The 25,588-nt window shown below is 42.7% G+C and overlaps 4 protein-coding genes across 9 annotated transcripts in view; 2 read left to right on the forward strand and 2 right to left on the reverse strand.

Annotated features, from left to right (window-relative positions):
- The first annotated feature begins 2 nt into the window (after positions 1-2).
- LOC135502152 (uncharacterized) lies at positions 3-5,788 on the forward strand. Its single transcript, XM_064794780.1, has 8 exons — positions 3-95; positions 1,412-1,486; positions 1,862-2,046; positions 2,769-2,843; positions 3,198-3,327; positions 3,756-3,927; positions 4,596-4,690; positions 5,586-5,788. The coding sequence occupies exons 2-8, from the start codon at positions 1,420-1,422 to the stop codon at positions 5,693-5,695; spliced, it is 834 nt and encodes a 277-aa protein (XP_064650850.1). The 5' UTR covers positions 3-95; positions 1,412-1,419; the 3' UTR covers positions 5,696-5,788.
- A 355-nt stretch (positions 5,789-6,143) lies between these two features.
- Positions 6,144-11,876, reverse strand: LOC135502119 (protoporphyrinogen oxidase-like). The gene is made up of 10 exons (XM_064794704.1): positions 11,711-11,876; positions 11,106-11,349; positions 10,367-10,509; positions 9,703-9,850; positions 9,137-9,324; positions 8,775-8,835; positions 8,392-8,510; positions 8,135-8,248; positions 7,756-7,905; positions 6,144-7,180 (listed from the first exon to the last, which is right to left on the reverse strand). Exons 1-10 carry the CDS (start codon positions 11,807-11,809, stop codon positions 6,992-6,994), a joined length of 1,455 nt encoding a protein of 484 aa, XP_064650774.1. The 5' UTR covers positions 11,810-11,876; the 3' UTR covers positions 6,144-6,991.
- Positions 11,877-12,382: 506 nt separating this feature from the next.
- LOC135502108 (zinc finger protein 267-like) lies at positions 12,383-16,971 on the reverse strand. Of its 4 annotated transcripts, none has more exons than XM_064794679.1 (6): positions 16,831-16,971; positions 15,958-16,018; positions 15,264-15,374; positions 14,257-15,063; positions 13,785-13,845; positions 12,383-13,318 (listed from the first exon to the last, which is right to left on the reverse strand). In XM_064794679.1, exons 3-6 carry the CDS (start codon positions 15,345-15,347, stop codon positions 12,498-12,500), a joined length of 1,773 nt encoding a protein of 590 aa, XP_064650749.1. In that variant the 5' UTR covers positions 15,348-15,374; positions 15,958-16,018; positions 16,831-16,971; the 3' UTR covers positions 12,383-12,497. The 4 variants fall into 4 exon arrangements, with proteins under 4 accessions (XP_064650749.1, XP_064650748.1, XP_064650747.1 ...); XM_064794678.1 differs by lacking the exon at positions 15,958-16,018 and adding an exon at positions 16,063-16,161; XM_064794677.1 differs by having other exon boundaries at positions 15,958-16,161.
- A 2,954-nt stretch (positions 16,972-19,925) lies between these two features.
- The window catches only part of LOC135502117 (transforming protein p54/c-ets-1-like), a 36,486-nt gene continuing 30,823 nt past the window's right edge, over positions 19,926-25,588 (forward strand). For 2 of the 3 annotated variants that reach the window (XM_064794696.1, XM_064794697.1), the window contains exons 1-3: positions 19,926-20,137; positions 20,334-20,446; positions 21,409-21,553. In XM_064794696.1, the coding sequence (XP_064650766.1) occupies positions 20,345-20,446; positions 21,409-21,553 (247 nt within the window). In that variant the 5' untranslated portion in view covers positions 19,926-20,137; positions 20,334-20,344. Of the gene's footprint in view, positions 20,138-20,333; positions 20,447-21,408; positions 21,554-25,004; positions 25,174-25,588 lie in introns of those variants that run through there. The other variant, XM_064794701.1, reaches the window with a different exon arrangement.

The raw sequence follows: 25,588 nt of genomic DNA on the forward strand, positions 1-25,588 counted from the left end.
AAGCCGCATACTGCAGGCTGGATAATTGGCTTTTAGTTCAGTGGTTGGGGAAGGCTTGGACTGTATCACCTCCTCGAGTAGGTCACCAAGTGAAGGTAGGGAGGTTTTTTTCGACGGCTGAGTAAGACTCCAGTCGCCCAAAGTGACTGGTAGTTGGTTCTCAAAGTGCATCGGCCGTATTTTATGCATTATGGTACTATACTGGACGAGTCCTCGCTGCCGGTGACAGCCATTTCCTTAAATAGGTTAGACTAGCTGGGCAGCCCACCGCGTCATCCTAATTTGGTCTCCTTATGGTGAGGAACGAGGCCGGTCCACTGCGTCCGGAGTATAAAAATAGGTTAGTAGCCGTTGAGACCCGAATACGTCATTTCGTTTTTCTTTTTTGTTGTACCCCATACAACAGTGTTTCCATACAGTAGACAGTTTGAGAGACAGCATAGAATTGCACCAGACGTCACTGAAAACGTGGTTTCATGTAGATTGGGAAAGAAAATGTGATCCCGACACACACGCTACCACTATCACCACCACAAGAGTGGTATTTGCTCCCCTCCCGGTAACCAGAGGGATGGCCATGTCCTTCGGGATAATTTGTAGTCATCCTATTGAGGGAGGGGCGCGGATAACCATCCACTGCTTCCGGAGTTTGGTATTTGAGATAGAACTATAACTCGACGTGAATGACTGAAGAAGGACCAGAAACAGAAGTCATCCTTCCGAGATAAGTGTCAAAACGTACATGTATAGGACCCCTACACTCCGGACGCAGTGGACCGGCCTTGTCTTGTCGCGCAGTATATACATGCAGGAGAGGCGATCAGGACGACGAAATGGACTGCATGGGAGTTTTACGACCCTGATTCTATGCGGCCAGTTGCTTAACTCTAACGAATATGCCACTGATCCCCCAATAGGCCTATGGAATTGCATCTATAGCCGAGAAACTGTCCTCGATCCTAACGACTGGCACAAGTTTGTTGAGTGCTGTATTGGCCGCAAAATTGCCGCATGTGAACAAATATACAAAGTGAACTCCGGATAAAAGCGTCCAGTTGTTTCAAGGTCTGAAAACAAACGGCCAAAATTGATTAAATAAATCATTAATCAAAGTAAAGGCACAGCTGTATCGTGAGGTCTTCGTAAAAGAATATTATCTTATGTGTGTTATCAGTGGGGAGGGGAGGTTCACTTGAAGGGGGGGGGGTTGTGGGAGTTATTGAGCTCTTATTTTCATATGCCTGTGCGTTGATCACGTCGTGTCGGAGATGACAATGTAAAGACTGACACAGGCCGATCGACGGGTGATCGCTCGATCGGGCTACGATCGGCCAATCAGGGATCTTTGCCTCTCTGGACTAGCAGAAAAGTATTAAATGTTCGATTTGACGTTCCAAGACATTCCTTTCAGTTTCGAAGATGTCGGGACTTTCTCCTGTCGGACTGTTCACAGTCGTTTTCGTGATAAGCCTCGTCTTAGTCGTGGGTAAGTCTTTTGTCGAAAACACTCAAATTCTTCTTAAATCTGACAGAAACCTGTATTTCGCAGGGAATTTATTTTCAGGCTCTTGATAAAGCCTATTGGTGGCAATGGTGGACTAAATTGTCCCTGTCCCACCAAATCAACAGGCGCATCCCCCTCTACAAGAGTTGCAGCGGATCGGAGCCTATTTCAATGGCCTATTTCAATGACCTTCTTCAAACGGATCATGGGTGAATACCGAGCCAATTTTGATAATCTTGGACAGCTGTTATCATCATCATGTTTTCCATAATCAGCGAGCTGATTTATTCTATTTTAACTGGAAATGATGATTGGGAATAGCATACATGTTTTGAATATTAATTTCTTTTATTCCAGGCGGATTCGAAGGGCACAATGGCGGCGACAATGGAGGAGACTTCAAGAAAGTACATCATGCGAACGGCCCAGTCAAGAGAAAACCAAAACCTGTGCACCTGTTAAAATGTGTCCAATGTCAAGGAGAGTCGTTTGAAGAATGTTCCAAAAGCGAAGTCTCAAAACCCTGTCCACCAGGTTCAAGCGTGAGTAGATCATGATGGAGTATTTAGAAGTGTCCAGAGCGACCTTAAACGCCCAACTCCACTAGGATAAACCGCTGTGGCAGTCACGGCACCGACGTGGGAAAACTCATACATATACTGCTAGGAGTGTAACCTTGGATGAGGCCTTGGAGTGTAACGATGCGATCCGAGTTGCAACTATCCATTATACATTTCACTCGGATCCTGACACGGGTCTCTTGGACCCTTTTTGGGAGTGTCCCTGTCGCGTTATGTGGGTGATTTACCGGTCGCGTTCCCATCACAAAAAGCACTAGTGGACCTATTGCATATCTGTGACGTTTCCGACACGTCATACCCTTAAATTTTCGGCCTTGATGTTGACACGCTTCCGGTGGCGATGTCATCTTCGGTCTCTACCCTCGGTGTTTGCTATATGTAGCCTACCTTTTTAAAAACATGTTTGATATATGGCCGGGTCTATTTGGCAAGCCGCTCGCCGAACAGGCATCTTTTTTTGTCCTGTTTGGAGAGCCGCTTGCCAAACAGCACTAAAAAGCCACCCTGTTCGGCTAGCCGAGCTTACCAAACAGGTAAAAAATCTACCCTGTTTGGCGAGCTGGAGACTTTACTTTAATATTAATGAGTTCGGCTCTCCATTCAGGACAAGAAAAAGTCGCTGTTTGGTAAGACGGGCTTGCCAAGTAGTCACTTCCTTGATATATATACCGTCCATCTTCTAGGCGCGGGCATGTATAGTAAAGATACAGCAAACAAATGCAAAGATGAAAATCGAGAAGCAGTGCACAATGAAAAAGGTGAGTGGGATAGTATCCATGCTCTAATCACACTGTGATGCTTTTCCTTCTTTCCGTTATCCCAGAATCTTCAATGAAATTAGTGGATCATCGATCCAGCAATAACTGCCAACCTATTATGTCAGGTGCAATATATATTGCAGCGTGCGGTGTACTGCGGCTGCATTTTTTGTGGAGCGACAAAAAATGCAGGTGTCAATACTGGTCGGCGATACTTCGATTAATCGGCACTAGGATTGACACCGGGTCATCCTGAAGACATAAGAATTTGATGAGATGTAAAACCCTTAGTCGTCAAGCCCTTCCCGTTGCTCTCTCACCATTTTCATTATTTCAACATTTTCTCAATCGTAGGCATGTGATCGCCGTATCTCTAAACGACCAAAAGCATGCGTGCATGGTAACATCACAGGGGACGAGCGTTGTAATTTCTGCTGCGAGACTGACGACTGCAATAAAGGCTGGCCGAAACCACAATTCGACCGTAGGTTGATTCGAGTTTTAGATTGTAAACGTTTACGCAAACGTATTGATTCCTGTAAATTTCGACGTCTGTCCCGATGTTGACCTGAAATCTTAGCATCGGAGGGCTATTCACATGCTCCTCTCCATTGCATGCTGACGGTGAATATTATGTGAAGTTCGGGCTGTTGTAGGATGACCGTGAAGGGCAAAGCCAAATTAGTTGATGAACGATTCTACAGGAAGTGAGCTGAGCAGTGGGACGATGCAGCAGTGATACAGGGCCTAGATAGCCGGTGTCTCCTTTAAAATCTCTTGCACAGGAATTGACAGAGTTGCGCCAGCACCTTTTCTGTTTGTATTTAAAGGTGGACAGATTTATTGTTACATATCAACTTGTCCTTTAATCCTATGGGTGTTTCATGAAAATTATTTTTACCTTCCTTTCAGAGCACTGCACTAACTGGACTGCATGGGGCGAGTGCAATGCCCACTGCGGGCCGGGAAAGCAAGCAAGGAACATGACCTGCCGTATGGAGATCGTGGGTTACAACCTTTGGCACGAGAACACCATTGGCAGCGCGCTGCCGTCAAAAGAGTCGGAGAAGACCACGAACGAAAGGTTAATAAATAGGGGTTCGGTACTGGTAGCGCCTTGCTGGTCGGGTGGGGTCAAATAGATCATTATAACACTTTACCTAAGTATTGGCGACGCAGATGCCACGCAAAACAAACCCCTTTTAACCGTTCCCTAGAAAGCCGAAATCCTGTGGCCGACAGAGGTGCACTCTGGACGTAGTGGACCGGCCTCTACGTCTTGTCGCCCGGAAGGAAGAACAGGGTGACGAAATGGACTTCATAGCAGTCTAGACAGAGGATGCCGATGAGAACAGCTGACCTCTAGGGTTGTCGGATTGAGTTGAAAGGCTGAGCGTCAACTGGGACATTAGCTCCATAAACAATATATATTGAGCGATTGTAATTTACGTAGAGGAAACTGGAGACCCCGGAGGACACCTACGAAGTCCCCCTCTCTATCATGATCTGATTTATATGAATGGAACACATCAAACACATCATACAGTAGAACCTCTCTATTAAGGGCACCCTCGGGACAGACAAGTGCTGTCCTTAACAGAGAGATTCCCTGATTAAAGAGGTCAAATTGAATGGAAACTACCAATTTGGGACCGAACTAGTGTCCTTGATAGAGAGGTTGTATTCAATAGAGAGGGTTCCACTGCAACCCACAGTTGACCTCCGAGACATATCCTTGACTCCTCTTTTCAGCGCTGTCTCCTTCCTCCCTAAACTCCCAGCAAATGTGACGGAACCAAAGGTCAAATGGCAACACCGGCCCTGCCAAATCAGGCCATGCAAAACTGGTAGGTATCTGGGGGAGACTGGCCTTCTAAGCCGAGGTTAAAATTAGAGAAACTGATAGCAAATATGGGCTGTAAATGCCTGCAAGTCTATCGAAGTCGGCAAGGCCCAGCCCTTGTGGCAAGGCTAGAAATCAGGACCCTTGGCACATATGATGAAGAAGAGGAAGGGTAGGAATCATGGGGGGTGGTACCTTGGCGGGGGGGGGTATATTTAAGTCTCCGATTGCCAAGTTGAGAGGAAATTATCAACTCTTAAAATGGAGATAGTTAAATGAAAGTTGGTAACAAGGAGCGTGGCCAGAATGTTGACCTGAGGGAGGTCTGAACTCCCAAGAATAGATTGATGAAATTAAGACTTCGAATGTTGAACATGCCACTGGGGAGCGCTGCTTCTCATTCTCCGCAGCTGTTTTGTGGAATGGGCTCCCTTTTGAGGTCCGGCAGGCAAAGAGCCTTGCGTCATTTCAAACGATGCTCAAGACCCATCTTTTTTCGATTGTAATTTTGTTATAAATATTGTAAATATTGTAAAAGCGCCTTTGAATGGATTTAATCTGAAAAGGGCGCTTAAATTTAAATATGGTATATACATACATACATACATTTCCCAGCCATCTCGGTTGTTCGAAATAAGTTTTGCCCCAATAATGCTGTCGTTTAATCGATTTGGTGTTAAGTATGATACATAAATGGAATCAACTGAATATGATAACGCCAACATTAGAGCAAAACCTGTTTGATTAATCCAGGCCCATCTCAATGGGTGATATGAATAAAGACTAGCAAATGCTTTTATCTAAATCTCCATGTACATTTACACTAGGCCTTTCTGTACAAAACCGGAGTAAAAACATTTGCTAGTCTTTATTCATATCACCCATTGTCTCGATTTCAGGTGAAATACCAGTAGTGAAGCCAATGCCTCCCTTCAACAGAGGTTCAGAGGGTCTGCAAAGTTCAGTGCTCTTCCTGACGCTATGGTTCACGCTAGCGTGGTATCTTTAAGTATGTGAGAAGAATACCGATGTTGTGGCTCATGATAGCTTGGTAGCTTTTAGCATGTAAAAAGAATATTGGCTGGAATAAAGGATTCTCGCACGGAATAGTTGCTTCCTTTTTTCACCATGTGTGTCCATTCGAAGAAAGACTAAAGAATGTCCCAAGTCCCCGATGCATTGCAGTTGTGAACACGGTAGCCATAGGTATCAATGGTCCTAGTACCGTATACAGTAGTTTGCCAATAGCCAAGTGAGAGATTCAGCCACTTTTAGGACGACCCATACACATTCTTTGGGCACCACTGGAGCTGATGTTGTGTTTGAGAATGATGCTGTGGTCAATAGTCATGGTCACACTTACCACTTAGACAGTGGCACCAAAAAATCACAGTTTAGAAATCTGACTGGACATCCGGAAACACCAAAGACACGAAGGGGAAAGAATTCTTTGCCAGCATTTATTGTCTAGAAGCAGCAATTTTTATATCAAAGCAAAAAATTCTCATCAAAATAGACATTTTCCTTCACCAATAAACAAGTTACAATATATATATATTATTTTGTCATGACCATTTTATACAAAACAGATCATATGTGAATTTACAGTGATTCCCATCAGATCCACTGTCGGCAAGGAAATTATGAAATTCAGCCGAAAATATGGGAAAGACTAACTTCAGATTGTCACAGCAAAATGGTGGATCATCTGAGAGTCGTTGATGGTACAGTACAAAAGCAAGTTCTACTTATTTCCGGCCATTATAACTAAGGCTGAAAGGGTGGATGTCGTCCTGGGTGCCGACAAATGGTACCCAGGTTCGAGATCGACTGGACAATAAGCACCCTGGGTGCTATTACACTAGACAAACGGCACCCAGGTTCTTTTTGCCTGGCTTACGGATCTTAGGGACGAGGACGTTTCTTGCAATCTCGTTTTATCTCGCGCCGTGGTACTTGTGGCATTAGTAGTGCTCGAAATAATAAGAACAGATTAACAGAAAAAAACGCGTTTAGGCCTAAAGCTCTAAAAATATATAGCAGTTCAAAGCCCTTGAGCAATGACTAAACAAATGGAAAGTCATCATGAAAAATGCACAGCATATAATTGACAAATGCATGGCATACAAACAGCACCAGAGTATACTTCATCACTACTAGACTAGTTCCTTGTCCTGACACTAGCACTTTTACAATTGGCCAGCCTTGACTGATTGTACGCAACTCCCTGTAGATCAGAGGCTCACAGCCACTAAGCACCAGCAATGGAACAAGAACCAGTCTACCCCATCAGGTTCTCTGTTCCTCACGTCGGTCGAAACAGATCGGGAAAGACTCTCGCCACCTCGAGACGCGCATTATAGATACAGTCATTGACGCTGACACCTTTGTAAGAACAACCTAGTAGACTTAAAGGTAGTTTGTTCTCCTTTGTGTACGACCAGATATCGTCACAGAGCTTCGTGTGGCCGAGCTTGTACTGGGGAATGCAGTTCTGTAAAGGATAAAACACTTGAACATCAAGTTGTGTTTACTTTTAGAATGAATCATGTACAGAAGAACCTCTCTATTAAGGACACTTTTCGGACTGGCAAGTACTGTCCTTAATAGAGAGGTGTCCTGATTAGAGAGGTCAAATTGAATAAAAACTACCAATTTGGGACCAAAACTAGTGTCCTTAATAGAGAGGTGTCCGCTAAGGGAGGTTCCACTGTATTTGTCATAAGCATGATGGTTTATTGGTTAGACTGCTAGACTTCTGACGGAGAGTTGAGCATGAAGCCTTCCCAGGCTTGAATCCCTTTTCTTCTTCTCCTGCATTCAGAATTTTCAAGATGCTCACTAGACAGTCAGTCCGGTAACAAAGTCGACTGTCCTAGGGAGTTCCACCACAGAGCCCAAGAGCTTTGCGGTCAAGGTGATGTCCTGGCCAGTATTCCTCTCAATTCTTCATAAGGGAGCAGGCCAAAGGAGATGAACTGGAGTCAAGTCTCCGGCTCCACATTCACATTGAGAAGATTCTCGTCAGCCTATTCTGAAGCCCTTCTGGGTAGAAGACACCTGACTCACCTTTTGTACGTTTAAGATGGTCCTCTCTGGATCCTCCATGATGCCCAACTGGTTCCTTAAACTCGTCAATGCAGCGTCTTCAATCTCCGCATTCTTTGCGTACTCTGGAGGACCGAAAAGTTTGTTGAACCAAGCTCCTCCTAACATAACCTGAAAAATATGAGCTGAATAGCTAGGCTAGGAAACAAACAATATGTCTTCTAGATTTTCAAGAGAGAAGTGCATGGTGAACCTGGCTCATAATCAGGAGGTGGTTGGTTCCACTTCTGGAAGGATCACAGTCGACTCTGTGCCCTTGATAAAGGCATCCAACCCTACGTTACTTCTTCCTTCAAAATAGACACAAAACTGGGGTTCCCCGTCTTTGTACTGTACTTACAGTAAATCTCTGCGACTTCTTATCCTTGCGATCGTGACCAGGAAAGCCCATTGAATCATAAACAACACCAAGATTCTTCTCCGGTTCTTTGGATGGAATGAGATGGCCAAAACCCTGAATTAAAGAAGAGTTGATATCGTCACTCACTTAAAAACCAAGTTCAAAATAAAGTTTTCTCAGATTTTTAAAGTTTTTCAGCAGGGGATAGCTCGATCAAGGTAAGTTTAGTGCACCAAGGACCTTATCTGACATCTTACCGGGTCAGGCATTGGAACTCCGTTATATTCCACATTGACAACGGCTACCGTGCCTGCTTGTATCTTCGAAAGTTTCTTCTTGAGATCGACATGTTCTATTGGTAGAAGTTGAGCAGTGTCTGAAAAAAGCAACGGTTAGAAATAGTAACTATTCTGTCTGTCATCTCTGTGGTCATGAGTTGATCTCTGGGTGGATCACTTCCACTTGCAATAAACGACAGAGAAGGCAACTCTCTCATAATGCTGAGGTTTCCTTTAATTCGGACCAAATCTCTCTTGATTCCAAGGCAAAGACCAATGTTTCTGAAGAATTAGCTAGTGTTTGATAGGCTTACTAACAAAGTGTAGGCCCACTCTAGGACGTCACTCTAAAACAGACTTACTTGGAGCAAATATCGTCGAAAAGACATGATCCACAGTGTATTCCTTTTTCTCCGTCTTAACCTAGAAAATACAGGAAAACCTGCGGTTACTTCAACCTACCGATGCTGATAATTGGTTTATGTTACATGAGTACATCACAGAGATAGTGTAAGTGTACACCAGGACCAGGGCTCTGGCCCCAAACAAAACCTATTGACAATATGATCATTGGAAAGCTCTCAAAAAGGAACTTGTAATAGTAACATTTGTGTCACATCAATTTCATTTTTAAGTAACTAAAAACAATTTAAAATGTTTACAAAATGACCTGTCCTGAAATGACTTCCCCTATTCATTTCTTATAGCATCAAGTGTAACAAACCTTGACTTTTCCCTCACTGAAGGTCAATCCCTGACACTTTGTCCCCGTCACGATCTCAACGTCATTTCTCTTCCTCAAGTCCTTCTCCATCGCCTCTGCCAGCTGTTTCAGACCCTTCTTCAGCGACCAAATGCCCCATTTCTCTCCCATGGCCTTCTTGACAAGATCACTGGAGAGCTCAAGCTTTTCTGAAGAGAGGAAACAAATCCAAATTCCGTACATGAATATTTAGTCAGCAGCCCAGAGACAGGATGAAAAATGTCAAGTAGTCTGTTGGACCAAACCTTCTTGAGTCGGCTAAAGTTTTCTTCTAGATGTATTTTGGTTGCCTTTCCGAGAACAGTCCCTAAACAGAGATGTTCCACTGTAATTCACTGGAGTGGGACATTACATGTTACGCCCCCACATTTCAGAAAGCTCGTGAATACAAATCAGACTTGCATCAACACGACACTCGTATGTAACAAGTGGTCGTCGAAAGCCCAAGTCAAAGTGATTTTGTATATCAGACAAACAATCCTGGTCCAACTGAGTCTGATGCAAGTTGTACTGTATTTGTGTGTTACCTTTCTTGCGCCTTAATCCACCAACAATGATAGAACCATGTTTCTGTTCAAACTCAAATAGTTCTGGTGCAACCGCTTTTATACTGAGCTCACGGATGTCGCCGGCAAAGATTCCTCGGACCACGGGATCAGCGGCGTAGTCGGCCAGCTGGAAGACAGATGAAGTCATATTTATTAACCATTTAGGTACTGCAGGGCTTTGGCAAACACTCACCAGAACACTTAAGGAAACTGACCAGTCCCAGCCCATTAAGTTGAGGAAAACTTCTTTAACCTCAAGGGAATGTAAGCTTACCACCTGACCAAAAGAAAACTGAATGGAGGTCACTGGTTTTCCAGGTAGGTAAAAGAGTTTGAGAACGTAGTGAAAAGCTGCTGCTGTGTCCAGTGGCAAGACCGTTGCACGACTGACTTGGGCGTCAGATCGGAGAAAATATCGTTTGATTGTCCTTACGTCTTGACGTCTCCACCCTGTTGGTGAGTCGTCGTTGGATGGTTGGCCCTGTGGCGTCACTCTTGGTGGTTGTGACGTCCCGGTCTTGGCGGGTGTGGTTGTCAAGGGTCTTTCCGGGAGAAAGGGTGTGCGCATGAGTTTGATGACAAATTAACAACTGTGTATTAAAACAAGAATCGAAGTACAAAAATTATGACCTCGGTTTCTTACATTGGTCCCAAGTCTCCTTGAAACAAAGTTGTGTATAGTGTCATCCTTCAATCCCTTTTCCCCCGCTTTGAGCACTTCCTTTATGAGAGTCCACACCAGTGACTGGTTGAAAGGGGGCCCGGGCAAAATAGCGGACATCAAATCTGTAAGAAAACAATTCTTGCATTTAGTCAGTTACATGCCCTAGACTATATACAGTAGAACCTCTCTTAGCGGACACCTCTCTAATAAGGACAACCTCTCCATTAAGGACATTAGTTTTGGTCCCAAATTGGTCGTTTCCATTCAATTTGACCTCTCTTATCAGGACACCTCTCTATTAAGGACAGCTCTTGTCAGTCCTGAGGGTGTCCTTAATAGAGAGGTTCTACTGTATTGTGTCATATCACATCTTGACGCAATATAGAGGGCCGCTATGGCTCGGAATCTCGATTGAAGTCGAGAGGTCCCTCGACCTTGGTTTGAACCGCACAGCTGGCATGCGGGTCTGGGCAGGTCTCTTTGTCTTATATGTCTTCCTCCACCCAGGTACAAATGGGGACAAGTCAGAAATGCTCCAGTTGTAGTGCTGGTTGAGGGGCCCATCTGTGGTCTACTGGACATGCAGAAAGGTTTCAGGATGATAACCTCTATCATATTTGATATCAGACTACAAATCCTTTCAACTTTTGGTTCATCCTGAGTAACAAAATGTTGTAAGTGACACTTGCAATTGTTATTATTTTAAACAAAAACCTACTGCTTGGCACTGCATGCCTCTTTCCATTCATGTAAATAAAACGGTACTTCATGACTGGATGTCCTCGCCGCACTGCCAGGATCTCATCCTCTAAACCAAGGGCTTCAGCAAGTTCTAATGTGTTAATGCCACTCTTGCCGACACTGCGTAAACTTCGCGGACCATGTTCGAATACAGCGCCGTCTGGCATTCTTGTTGTCTGTATCCAGCCACCGACATCTTCTGCCCCTTCCAACAGAATTATCTGAAAGGAATGAAATAAATAGGGACATTGCAGTACAATAGAAATGTTTTGGATTGTTGTGAAATAGACTAGGCCCACAGAAGGGGTATGGTACCAAACCCCAAGGCCCAAGCCAAGGCCAAGGGCCAAACGCAGCCCCGAACACTCATCACTCTCCCCACTTTTTCATAACTTTAGTTTCGTAACCAGTCTTGCAAAGGCTTACCCGACTACAAATACTTGGCATTGGAAACATTAAAAACTAGGCCAAGGCATTTATAACATATATGTTTTATATAATAATCCGTCCGATAAAACGTCACCATTGGAATCCATAGTGTAAAAAAGTACCTAAAGACGGACATCCCCAACTTACACACACCTTTTTCACAATATGTCGTCCATAATGCGCGTATCTAGACAGATAAAAGGCTGTAGCAAGACCTGTTGCTCCACCTCCAACAATTGCAACTTGTGCCATTATTTAAATCGACCCGAAAATCGTGAAGTTTGTAGTCCGAAAATCAAGCAGAACCTTTCTTTTTTGGTTATTGTCGGCGAGTGTTGTTTCGCGATTATTCCGCGATAACCGCGGTCTCTCCACTCAAAACGAACTGTCTTCAACCGCCGAACTAACGACAGGACATCCTGAGGAAATAGGGGTGTCAACCAATTCGAAATGCCGAGGATTTGTTGGGTGAAACTGCAGCTGGACACAAATCGGGATAATTGGCCTTGTCTCTCAACATTTGCCAGGTTCTCAGTTTTCTGACTTGAATGAAAGAAATATTCTGTCAATCCTTGGGCAAGGAGGCTATGCACCAAGTCCAATAATAAGGAATCTTGGTTGACATTTCATCATGGGATGGGGCAATCATAGAAAAACAGACTTCCCCAAGGTCATAGCTGGACCCCACAATGTTGGGATTTCGATTATAACCTCCTGCTGAATCGTCTCATAGATTCAGCCATTGCTTTTACTGACATAAATTATAAATCGGAAAAAAAAAGAAGAATCTGAAGTATAACACGTTTATTGTGAAAAACACAGACTGTAAAATCATATAAAACACAATAAATGCCCTGAATGCGAGAGGCTGGATCAGAATAGTTTGTGCATCTGACTTGTTTCAAACTCAAACGTTGAACTAGCACAGGGTTGTTTGTACTCATTTCATCATGCTGATGTCCAGAAGGCCTTCCTCGATATGAATATGATCTTTATGCCGAACAAGCTGATGACTATAAGCAAATGCTAAATCACATATGTCACATCGAAATGGTTTTTTTCCAGTGTGAGTACGCTTATGTGTCTTAAGGTGACCTCTCTGCGTAAATGTTTTATCACACAGGTCACATTCAAAAGGCCTTTCTTCTTCATGAGTAAGTTTGTGTTGCTTTCGCCCACTTCTGTGCATGAATGTCTTATCACACTGGCTGCATTTATAAGGTTTTTCTCGTGCATTTGTATGAATATTTTGATGTGTCATAAGGTCGCATCTCTGCTCAAACGCTTCATCACACTGGTCACATTTAAATGGTATTTTTCCTGTATGAATATGCCGATGAGACGTCAAATGACTTCTCTCCTCAAAAGCCTTATCACATTTGTAACACTTAAAAGGTTTTTCTTTAGTATGAATACGTTGATGAATTATGAGTGTACTTTTCTGTTTAAATGCCTTGTCACACTGGTCGCATTTAAATGGTGTTTCTCCTGTATGAATACGTCGGTGGCGAACAAAAAAACTGTCGAACTCAAATGTTTCACAACACTGGTCACATTTCAATCTCCGGTCCAGCAAGTGATCCCGCTTGTGTATCAAAAGATCAAGTTCGCATGAAAAGACATCCTTACATTCCTTACATTTGTAAGATTCTCCTCCCGGTTTGGGGGATTTCGAAACTTCCTTATGTTCCGTGAGAGAGCTTTTTACCGATGTCTTGGTTGAACATCCGGACTGGTGGACGTCTTCATCTGATTTTGATACTGCAAACAGAGGAGAAGCAAGGAGATTAGGCCTCAGAAAAAAACCAAAGTCGAGGGGCAGACTGGTCTTGGTTGATGACCGACCAGGGAGAAGGAACACTCTGACATTGGGTGATATGAATAAAGAGTAGTAAATGCTTTTATCTAAAACTCCACGTACATTTACACTTGGCCTTTCTGTACAAAATTGAAGTAAAAGCATTTGCTAGCCTTTATTCATATCACCCATTGTCTGAACAACAACCCCAGGGCCCAGAAAGTTGCTTGTCTGCATGATAGAGAAAGACCTCTAGGAGGAGGACATTCTAAATTCAAACCAGCCACATGGAAGCGCCATATAAAAACGTACATTAACGTCCTTAAACAGCAGAATAAAAACTTTATTTGAAATAACAACATTCATGGTCGGCCAAAGCTCAAATCCACAATGGTTGCATGGCCTTCTATTTGGAATAAAAATGCTCACCTCTGTTAAGTCCAGTTGTTTCACAAATTACTGGGAGTTCCGATGCAAACTTGCTAGAAGACTGAAATGGATTTTAGATGAGTAAATGACAGATTCCACAAGAGTCATTAGTTACTACAAAAGAGTCATTAGTTACTACAAAAGTAAGGATGGACAGGCATATAATTTGGCCCAACTGGAGCTAATGAAGCAAAGGCTTCTCAGTTGAAAGTGTACCAAATACGGTGGAACCTCTCTTAGCGGACACCTCTCTATTAAGGACAACCTCTCTATTAAGGACACTAGCTTTCGTCCAAAATTGGTTGCTTCCATTCAATTTGACCTCTCTAATCAGGACACCTTTCTAGTAAGGACAGCACTTGTCAGTCCCAAGGGTGTCCTTAATAGAGAGGTTCTACTGTACATCCTCAATCATACTGCTCACGAGCTGGGAGAGCGACACTGGCCTGTAGTGATATAATCAGACACTTACAACATGTTCAGCTTTCACCACACCAAGGTGATACAAGCTATCATCCATGTGTTCATCTGGCTCCTGCATCGTACCGGGAACAGGGTTAGGTGAGTCGTCCACCTCAATCTTTAATTGTCCTCTACTTCCGGTGACTGAGAGGCAACGATCTGACTCTTGACCCCCGAGCAACGATTCATGTCCGTATTCTTCCTGCTTCACATGAATCAATCCAGCGGGAACAGGGTTTAGCAGGGTAGCTGCCGACATGTTGCAAACTAGAGCCTGGTCACTGAACATCGACTCGTTCTTAAATTTTAGCCGGTCACTTGAGTAAACATCAGTATCAGATGAGATTTTATACAAGGTTGAGCGAGACTGAACATCAGAGACTTCCGTAACCTCCCTCTTAACCTTTTGAAATTCCCGATAATCAACATTGTCGTTTGTTTCACTTTGACCTTGGTGAAAGGTCGAGTCAATGGGCGCAATTTTGAAATGCATTGGATCAATGCCACTGGTTTCAGTTTTAACTCGGGCTAAATTCAAGTCACAGGCATCCGTCTGCATATTCCAGATACGTAAATCGGGATTACTCATGTCACGCCAAACCCCATTCTCTGACACAGATACATTTGCAGCATCCCAGAACTGCTCTGCTTGGCATGGCTCTCTTTTGATAACACACGACCGTTGATCACTTTTTGGTGATCCTATTTCTCTGTTATTTTGTTCAGTTTGTCCCAGGTGTTCCTTGACAGGCCCAATCTTGATAGGAACACAATCAATTTCGACCTCCATCTTGATTTCACTTTTGGCTTGCAAAACCTACAACAAATTAGCATAATTTTCATGATCATTGTCACCATATTTTTACAGATCAAATCCTTACAAAATCCGTTATTGTCAAATCCAACTCAGCACAGCTTTTACCAGTAAACATAAAAACCTGACTGGCATCATTCTGTGGATAATCATGTAGGCCTACTTATGCTCTTGCAGGCTTCACAAATCTGCCAGAAACTTACACTAAGTACAGCACCATCTTCATTGAGGACCAGAAAGCCGAGAGAATCAGGAATACGATCAATTCCTTGGGTGATGGTGGACATTCTACCTGGTGGGCTGCTCACTGTTCACTAAAAGATTGGAGAAACAAGTCGTCACAATTCCACAATTCCGTTGGCGGACGTCACGGTTTAACATAAGTTGTGTACCAGTGCTACGGATTACGCTGCATGATACAAGGGCCTCAACATCACAGTAGAAAAGAAAAATATTGAATTTGGCTAAATCACAGGGCATGGGCCAGGCCTCTGAATCTGATGATGATGGGGGGCGGGCAAGGGGGTTGATCCAGCAGCGGAAATTTTCTTCACACTTGCTTGGCGCTGCTACAGCTTAAAGTGCTGTGGTACAGCCTAGAAGCAGTGTCATCACTGGCGAAATCGACCAAAGTTTGTGAGGGGCCGAGTTTCATCCAAAAAATAGATCTGTTTACACACTATGGCAAATGGCACATGAATGGCGTATTGCAGCATGAGCATGCACTGTGATGATGCATTTACCCGTCGACAATTCATTGTCGGACGTCGTCAGTTCGCCAAGAAAACCAAAGGATTCATTGAACTCATCAACACATCATTAGTTTTCAGTCAAGTTCAACTGTATTCCTAGATGAATCACTTTGGTATATAGAGAGTAAGATTTCAATTAACTCACGTTAAAGTTTGAGTTCCGTGGAGGTAGAGTTGTCAGTTGGTTTAGGGGCGTAATCACCTAGCTTAAAGCGAGCAATTAGTACATAAATTTCAGTGATGGACGTACAATATGCGTATAGAAGGATCCCCTTTTGCGATTTGTTGCTACTTCTGGCTGTACCGAGGCTACTTTTGCTGGGTCACTGGATGTACCAAGTCATGCCCGCTGAAATGACGAGTGATCATATCAACATTGTTGTGGCGATACTCTACACCATCCCTTCGCAATTCCCACAGCCCGTGATAACTGTTCACTAAAAGATTTGAGAAACAAGTCGTCAAATTCCGTTGGCGTCATATGCAATTTGAATTGCAGCAGACGTCGCGGTTTAACATAAGTTGTGTACCGGTGCTACCGAATACGCTGCATGACACAAGGGCCTTAACATCACAGTAGAAAAGAATCATATTGAATTTGGCTAAATCACAGAGCTCAGCCAGGCCTCTGAATCTGATATCATGATGGGGGGCGGGCAAGGGGGTTGGTCCAGCAGCGGCTGGCAGCGGACATTTGTCTTGACTCTTGCTTAGCGCTGCTACAGCTTAAAGTGCTGTGGTACAGTCTAGAAGCAGTGTCATCATTGGCGAAATGGACCAAAGTTTGTGAGGGGCTGAGTTTCGTCCAAAAATAGATCTGTTTACACACTACGGCAATGGCGTATTGCAGGTACACGTCAACGGGTCATTGATTGTCGGACGTCAGTTCGCCAAGAAAACCAAAGGAATCGAAGGATTCATTGAACTCATCAACACATCATTAGTTTTCAGTGAAGTGCAACTGTATTCCTAGGTAAATCACTTTGGTATATAGAGAGTAAGATTACAATTAACTCACGTTAAAGTTTGAGTTCCGGGGAGGTAGCGTTGTCAGTACGTTGGTTTAGGGGCGCAATAACCTAGCTTATAGCGAGCAATTAGTACACTAAGATTTCAGTGATTAACATAATAGTTGCAAGTATTTGGCATTTTAGACTCATAATTCGTGCTATAATAACTACGTTGTAAACAAAATGCTCAAAATTGATTCATGAAAAAGTTGTTAGGGCAATATCAAGCAAGCAGTAATGGAAAAAAGTGTAATTCCATTAACTGAATATTGTTTTTAGACACTATAACATTTTAGGCCTACTTTTCCGTAAACCACGAGAACAATGTATGTGAAAAAAACAACACATATAAGTGAGGCGCCGAGTATACAGTAATTGTAAGGTAAAGAAAAGCTCGGTCTCTAAAGTCTGGAGGTCCGGAGTCCGTAACTGTGACGGTCACGAGAGTGGCTTGTCCTTACGGATAGATCGAGAGGGCGGTTTGGGGTTCCGCCGACGGTGCTCGCATGCATTGGTCGTATCCCCGAAACCTTTACAACGCGAACAAAGCTGGTGGCATCCATGACGGTATAGCTGTAGGAATTGACGGTGAAGTTACAAAAAATCTCGTGGCATATCGGATGCGCATCCGATGACGGTAAAGAAATTGACGGTAAAGGATCTCGTGGCATATCGGATGCGCATCCGATGACGGTAAGGGAATTGACGGTAAAGGATCTCGTGGCATATCGGATGCGCATCCGATGACGGTAAAGAAATTGACGGTAAAGGATCTCGTGGCATATCGGATGCGCATCCGAAGACGGTAAGGGAATTGACGGTGAAGGATCTCGTGGCATATCGGATCCGAAGACGGTAAGGGAATTGACGGTGAAGGATCTCGTGGCATATCGGATGCGCATCCGATGACGGTTTTATATACATATATATATATATTATATAAATTTTAGTTTTACACTATTATGTAAGTGCAAGCTCTAGTGAGCTCACACAACTGTTTGACAGTCCTGGCTCCTCCATCGTGCTGACAACATGATGAGAGAGATGAGACAGTCACAGCCAGGCAAAAAAGTCTTGGCTGCTCTGCCAAGTTGTCAACATGGTGAGAGAGATGAGGAAGTCACAGCCAGGCCGAATCATGAAGCCCATCGCACTATTGTCCGTCTTCTGTCATGGAACAGGCAACGGCAATTGCGATTGGTGAAATCCCAATATCTTTCTGTCTGCATGGTCTGTGGGATGTCGAAACAATCAACCTCTGCCAGCTGCTTATCTATTCAGATTGCGAAGGCCTTGACACAACATAAAAACTCTGAAACAACTACCTTCTGCCAGCTGGTTATCTGGTCAGGTTGGGAAGACCTTGACACAACCTAAAAATTACACCAAGGTTACCGCTAATGAACTTTGGAGACGACAGGACAGCCTACGTAACAACCAACCTCTTCCAGCTGGTTATCTGGTCAGGTTGGGAAGACATTGACACAACCTTCAAAGGGTCTTTTAGCTGTACAAGACAACATTACACTCGCGTTCTACATGGGTGATACAAGACAACTGATTTGGTTGTACCGTGGTAATCATCTCACAAGGACGGACAATGGAACAACCAACATCTGCCAGCTGGTTATCTGGTCAGGTTGGGAAGTCATTGACACAACTTCAAAGGGTCCTTTAGCTGTACAAAACAACATTACACTCGCGTTCTACATGGGTGATACAAGACAACTGATTTGGTTGTACCGTGGTAATCATCTCACAAGGACGGACAGTGGAACAACCAACCTCTGCCAGCTGGTTATCTGATCTCACGAGACTGGCTGTACCCAATATCTACCTGAAAATTCTTTAAGTACAACTTGAGTACTACTTGGGACCACAGTCATCTTAGAAGACTGGTGAATCCTCCCAAAGTCCTTTCTCTCATGAGACAGTCACAGCCAGACCGAATCAGTCCTGGCTGCTCCACTGTGATGCCAACATGGTGAGAGAGATGAGACAGTCACAGCCAGGCCGAATCAGTCCTGGCTACTCAACTGTGATGCCAACATGGTGAGAGAGATGAGACAGTCACAGCCAGGCCGAATCAGTCCTGGCTACTCAACTGTGATGCCAACATGGTGAGAGAGATGAGACAGTCACAACCAGACCGAATCAGTCCTGGCTGCTCCACTGTGATGCCAACATGGTGAGAGAGATGAAACGGTCACAGCCAAGCCGAATCAGTCCTGGCTACTCAACTGTAATGCCAACATGGTGAGAGAGATGAGACAGTCACAGCCAGACCGAATCAGTCCTCATACTTCCGACGCGGCTTAAATGATTCTTTTGATGTGATATTCCTGATATTTGTATTTTCAACCAACAGCAAGTACATGTAGTTTGGGTAGTCATGGCTTAAGGTCTTGTGAACTTTAACAGAACTGAAGTGTACAGCTCATCATTGCCAGTGAGCTCAATTTCACCTTGGTAAATCCACGATTCAACATGGTATAAACTGACAGCACTTCACCAATGTGAATTGGGACGGTGAGAAATATTTACCATGGTGAGCATGGTAAACTCTGAATTCAGCATGGTGAACGGTGAATTCACAATGGTGAGCTTGGTAAATTTGAAAAATTTTTCTCGTAAGGGTTAGTTCGGTAAAACTAGAGGAGTTCATCGTTGCAATGATGCCGATTCGTAGTTTACTGTAAAACCAGATAGGAGTCGTTTCGACTTCCATTGCCACCATCCGCATGTCATCACTGGGAATGTATTCTCCACTTTGATCATGGATGTTATGTTCCTATATTTTTGGACTTGATATTGGTACCGAAATATATATAGCTGATGCTAACTCTGGTGGTAGGCCTATGATAGCTCATAATGTGGTGGTAGGCCTATGATAGCTCATAATGCGGTGATAGTATTGAGCTAAACATGAATGGCACCCACGTGGTCACTTTGATATCATATATCAGCCAATCAGAACCGTAAGCCTGAGCCATCAATCATAGCAACTTTATGAATCAACTACTGCGTGCTTATGTATCCTTATACATGGACATGCATTCGATCAACTAGTGGATGCTTAGTGAGTTAGCTGTTAATATTGACTTCTCAGAAAGTACATTTGGATCTTGCGGTGGCTGAAGAACTTTGGGAACGAGACGACTGCTAAAGACTGCAACATTGTAGTCGTCTAACTTCTTAAGTGAAACGCTTTATTCTTAACGTTTTCTCCGTTTTTCATCACAATATTCTACCGCAGTATTTAACGGGTTAGAAACCACGACAACGCGTGAAATCGCAGCCGGACACAGCTAAAAGGTATGTTAATCTTATTAAGGTATCATTGAAGCCTTTTGATTCGTATTTATACCCCAATTTATTGTCTTTAAGAGCGTTTTCTTCTTGCGTTTTCATGACCGCGAAACATGGCCGATGCGTCTCTGGTGAACTTTTTAAAGTGGGTCAACTCTTTCCGCCTTATTAGAGGGGTCTACAAAGTGTATTCTTTTTGCAGAGTGTGTTGGCATGGACCTAGGGTTCTACGAAGATATGCTTGCCGAGGCCAGCCAGTTTTTCGCGAAGGAAAAGAAGCCGTTTGGTGGCGTTAAACCACTGCTTAGTTTCAAGGTAGGGTTGATGATAGGCATTGCCTGGAGGACGAGGTGGGATGCGTATTAAAGGACCCATACTGTGCAGTTGGTTAGCATAGCTGTATACATGATATACATTGTTGCTGATAAGAGATGGTAACTGGCTTTCTGATAACAGGGTCTTGATTACATAATTGGATCAAGGAAGTGATGATAGTCAGCTCAGGCCTAACCCCTCCCTCCCACACTCTCAGTAGGCAACCCCCCCCCCTCCATCCACCCATCCTACTTTTCTCAATTTTGTATTCACATCTTGACTTGATTCAAAGAGAATATTTTTAACTTGACAATTGGGGGCCTGTCATTTGGGCATACATTATCATGAAATTTAAATTAATGACCCCTTCCTCCAAAAAATCCTCTGCTGGTAATTTGATATGAAAATTTCTTGAATGTGATAACCCTATTTTTGACAATCATCAAAATTGAGTAACATCTAAAAATTGATATGATTTGCTCTGAACATAATTTAATCAGTTCAAGTGTGCCTCTAATTGAATGTGATCAAGTTTCTGGTGAACATGATTGGTACCAAATTGCCTTTTGAGACAGGAAAATGCCAATTTCTGTTTCGAGTGTCTAGGACTTTATTGTCAGAAGCTGATCTCTGTTGAAAAAAACCTGGTTTAATTCGAAAAAATAACTGATTGCTTTCTGTTTCAATTTGTGAATATTGACCCTATCAATTTATTAAGTTTGTAGTATACTCAAAGTCACAAGTGTAAGGTCAAATATTTAATGTAGTATACTCAAATGTCACAAGTGTAAGGTCAAATATTTAATGCTGAATGCTGTGTACCGTTAATTATGCACCGGCCAGTATATTCTACCCGCTTGTCCCCTAGCCTTGTTTCGCACACATATAGATAATTCTAATGATCTTTTCAAAATTTTGGGGGATTTTTGCGTTAATTTTTCACGAATTAATCGTATTTCCAGGCGGTGGTGCAGAGTGAGGAATGGAGCGCTGAGTTTGACAAACTAAGTAATGTGCTGAACCGTGATCGCGAGGCAAGCCCACAACCTCGATCGTCCATCCAGAAAGTTCCATCAATGAGCGACCTATCAGATGACAGCATTCTCGGTGAGTCTCCTCAATTTTCTTTGATCAGGGTTTTAGTCATCTGGAACCTCATGGTCTATACCTCCTTTAAATGTGGCCAGGATATAAAGGGGCCATATGTATGCTAATGTTTTGAATCTTGATGAGATACAAAAACCTTGGTGGTCAAGATGAGTCGCAGAGAGGACAACTATAGGCAACACTCGGAAGTTGCTAATTTTTGTCGCTAATTTTTGTCGCATCCAATTTAATTGCCTGTGTGTGATTGTCTTCATTGCGCCTTTCAGCTTTGAATGATTTTTTTTCCTCAAACGGTGTAGGCCTTTTTAATACAGTAAAACCTCTCTATTAAGGACACCCAAGGGGCTGACAAGTGCTGTCCTTAATAGAGAGGTGTCCTGATTAGAGAGGTGTCCGCTAAAGGAGGTTCTACTGTATAAGCATCATGGAAAGTGGTAAAGTTTTACTGTGACATCCATATGGGGAAAATACTGTCTAAAATAAAGATAAGGCTATAAGTTTTATTAATTTCCACATGCTCTACCAGCCATTCGTAAAGCTTAGGCCTCGTTTTAGGCCTCGATATGTCTGAATCAAAATCGCAACCTACTTGGGGCCTCTTGAACTTTATCAATGCCGTGTGTATGAATGAGAATCTAAATTGATCACGTGACATGTAAAGAAAAAGTCGACCACATGCCCGATCTATCACGAAATAGCCTGACCCCATTTCATTCAGAAATTTCTCCGGGGACGAAAATAACATGGGTACTGGGCAAGGTACTAAGCGTGCATGGTTCGCAGGCAGTGGAAGAGCTCTAGGTGAATAAATTTGTCTTAACACCATATCAAACAATCTCTATTCTTATTCTGATATCAAATGTTAACCCTTGGTTATCACTTCCGTGGACTGCGTATTGTAATTTGCCATGATTTGTGTTGGTACAGAACTTCTAGATGAAACTAAATCAGATTAAGACAACTTACTTTAGGACGAGGGTCTAGGTCTAATTGTTGCAGCTTTCATGACAAAACCATCAGGCTTGCAAGGCAGAAAACGTTTTTTTCAACCTGTATGAAAGTAAAAATCTGGAACTACAGTAGAACCTCTCTTAGCGGACACCTCTCTAATAAGGACAACCTCTGTATTAAGGACAATAGTTTTGGTCCCAAATTGGTTATTTCCATTCAATCAGGACACCTCTCTATTAAGGACAGCACTTGTCAGTCCCTTGGGTGTCCTTAATAGAGAGGTTCTACTGTAGTTAAAAGAGACCATTCAAGTAGCCTAACTCTACCATATTTGAAATGAATTATGGCTCAGTCAGAATCTTTAGGTGTCTGATGATGAAGATGCTTCCGATGATGATGATGATGATGATGATGATGATGATGATGATGATATAATCCTATCCTTATTGTGGGTTTCTTTTAAACCTGTTATTATGTTAGCTCAATGCTGGAAAGGCTTGGAAAGTATGTACACACACTCCCAGATGGACGTTGGATACACCGATCATAACAAGTTAATTGATACCTAGTTTTTGCTCATCACATGTACTTGTGGAAGTACAGTAAAACCTCTCTTTTAAGGACACCCAAGGGACTGACAAGTGCTGTCCTTGATAGAGAGGTGTCCTGATTAGAGAGGTAAAATTGAATGAAAGCACCCAATTTGGGACCAAAACTAGTGTCCTTAATACAGAGGGTGTCCTTTATATTGCGGTGTCCGCTTAAGGAGGTTCTACTGTATAAGAGTTTGAGAAAAGCTCTATTCTTATAACGAGGTGCTGATGAGTGTATCGCAGTAGTCAGAAGACGAGTTGCGTTCCTCAAATACTTCAAATGATTTCATCAAGTTTGGCTTTACTTAAAAGTTCCCGAGAGCAGAGGTTGATTGAGTGCAAATTATTGAGTTTTGCTGGGGAAAGTGAGATGACCTCCCACGCCGCGTAAAATATTTAAGAGAAAACGGTTAAAATTTCTCTGCTAATGACGCTAAAGAAGACTAATATTTATCAATTACGACACAATTAGACAGATAGCCGCAGCAATATATTGGCGTATTTTAAATTATCGGTTACTTCCTGTCCAGGGAAGCTCGAAGGTATAGCCCGGCCACGTGTCCAAATATGGCGTAATGTATCGGGGAAAAAACTCTAATGAGCATTCATTGTATTGAATATCATTATCTCACCTGTTCGAAAATGTCAAAATCATAGGTAGAAAATTTTCGAAAACCGGCTCAAATTTAGCTTCCTAGTTTCAGAGATTCTCCTGGGAATTCGGTAATTTGCTACAGATTTTTACAAATGGTGCGTTATGTCTTAATTTTCGACGCCTTGCTGCTAATTTGAAAACATTCACGATAATGGGTTTTAGTACGATATTGCATCTGTTTGTGAATCCTATAAGTTTAGCATTCGGTTAACCAGGCAGTGTTTGCCGATTGTGGTCAGAACGTGGGAAAGTACCAACTATTTTTAGCCGTGATTATTACTTTAGGAATATTAATGACGGAATACTCACACAGTAGATGATCACATACATAAACATCATCTATCATTTAAAGCACTGACATACATCTCATTACTATTTGTAATACCCGTTTATAGGAACCTTTAAAAATCCTGATAGCAGTGGAATGATACCCGAGATTCTGAAAGAATTCTGAAAATTGAATTTTACAGGGTGTTAATGAAATTTTACTTTTTACAGTAGTTGTCAATTTAAACTGCTTCAGATTGCTTTTTAGGTAAGATGACTTTCCTGAAGTTGTGACTTTTTCAGATGAATTTTTATCATCTTGCCAACAACATGGACATTTATCATAACTTTCATATAAGGGGTTACAATTCTACCCCCTTGCCCTCCCATCAAAATGCATACATTGGACTACATGTAACAGTTAACTCTTCCCTCTGTTTGCCCTTCCTTGTACCCCCTAAATAAACATAAGTCAGGCCTATGTACCCTTGTTAACACTCGCACCCTGCAGGGCCTTTGGATAACTTTGATCCATGGTTAATGACCTATGGACCTACTGATCCTTTTGTGTATCTTAAAATACCCTTATCACATCCCTTTGTCTCTCTAGTTTCTTCTTGTACGCATATTGCTAAGGAGTTTCGGTATTGTTGGCAAGGGGTTAATTCCATTTTAAGCTGTGAAAATTATTAAATTACTGTATAGTGATCCAGTTTTGTGTATCAATTGGGTAAAGTCTGATCTGTGAAGTCAGGGTGACATTGGCTGATCAGCTACTTAAAGAGTTGACAAGGGTAATTAGCATAAATCAGTCGGGTAATTAGCATATTAGTTGTTTCTAATCGCCGTATGAGTGAGAGCCAAAGTCTGGTGATCTTAGATTAGAAGATGGTTAATTGTGGCAGTATTAATGAGGAACAATTCTAATTTGAAGCATAAGTAGTTTTGCAGTCGTGGATTCAACAACTTGTTATATAGGCCTTACTGAATTCAAGTACACTAAGGAGTCTAATCATTGACTGGCGATCTTGACCAATTCGAACTTTAGGAGCATATTATGTTCGACTTAGCGGGATATTGGTGGACGTCGCAAACTGCAAACAACTCCCAACGCTACCAGCAATTCACTGACAAGAGTTACTGCCATCAAAAGGGTAGGTGGATGTTTGCATTTGAGGTTGATTTGTTTTAAATGTGAGTAAAATAACCCAGATTTCGACAATTTGTGTTTACCCTTTTTTGATCACTTTATAAAGTGTTGATGATGTGCATTTTCTTCACAATTTAATAACAAGTAAGCTCACTTTCATAAACTGATTACAAATTCCAACGCTCTTTTGTGTTAGTCACAAAATGATAGGACCCATGACCAGCTCTGTCCTTAAATGATAGGCGTGTGTCATAGACAAAAAGGGAAAAACACTTCGGTCTTTTAGACGACTGAGATTGAGATTCCCGCAGCGGACTAATGAAACATGATTCAGATACCGATAGGCGTAAAATCTCGACAAATACGATGTGACCCATGACTGGTCACTTTCCAGGGTCACTCGGTGCAACTGTTTTGTA

The sequence above is a fragment of the Lineus longissimus genome, chromosome 18, assembly GCF_910592395.1.
Source record: "Lineus longissimus chromosome 18, tnLinLong1.2, whole genome shotgun sequence".
Classification (NCBI taxonomy): Eukaryota; Metazoa; Nemertea; class Pilidiophora; order Heteronemertea; family Lineidae; genus Lineus; species Lineus longissimus.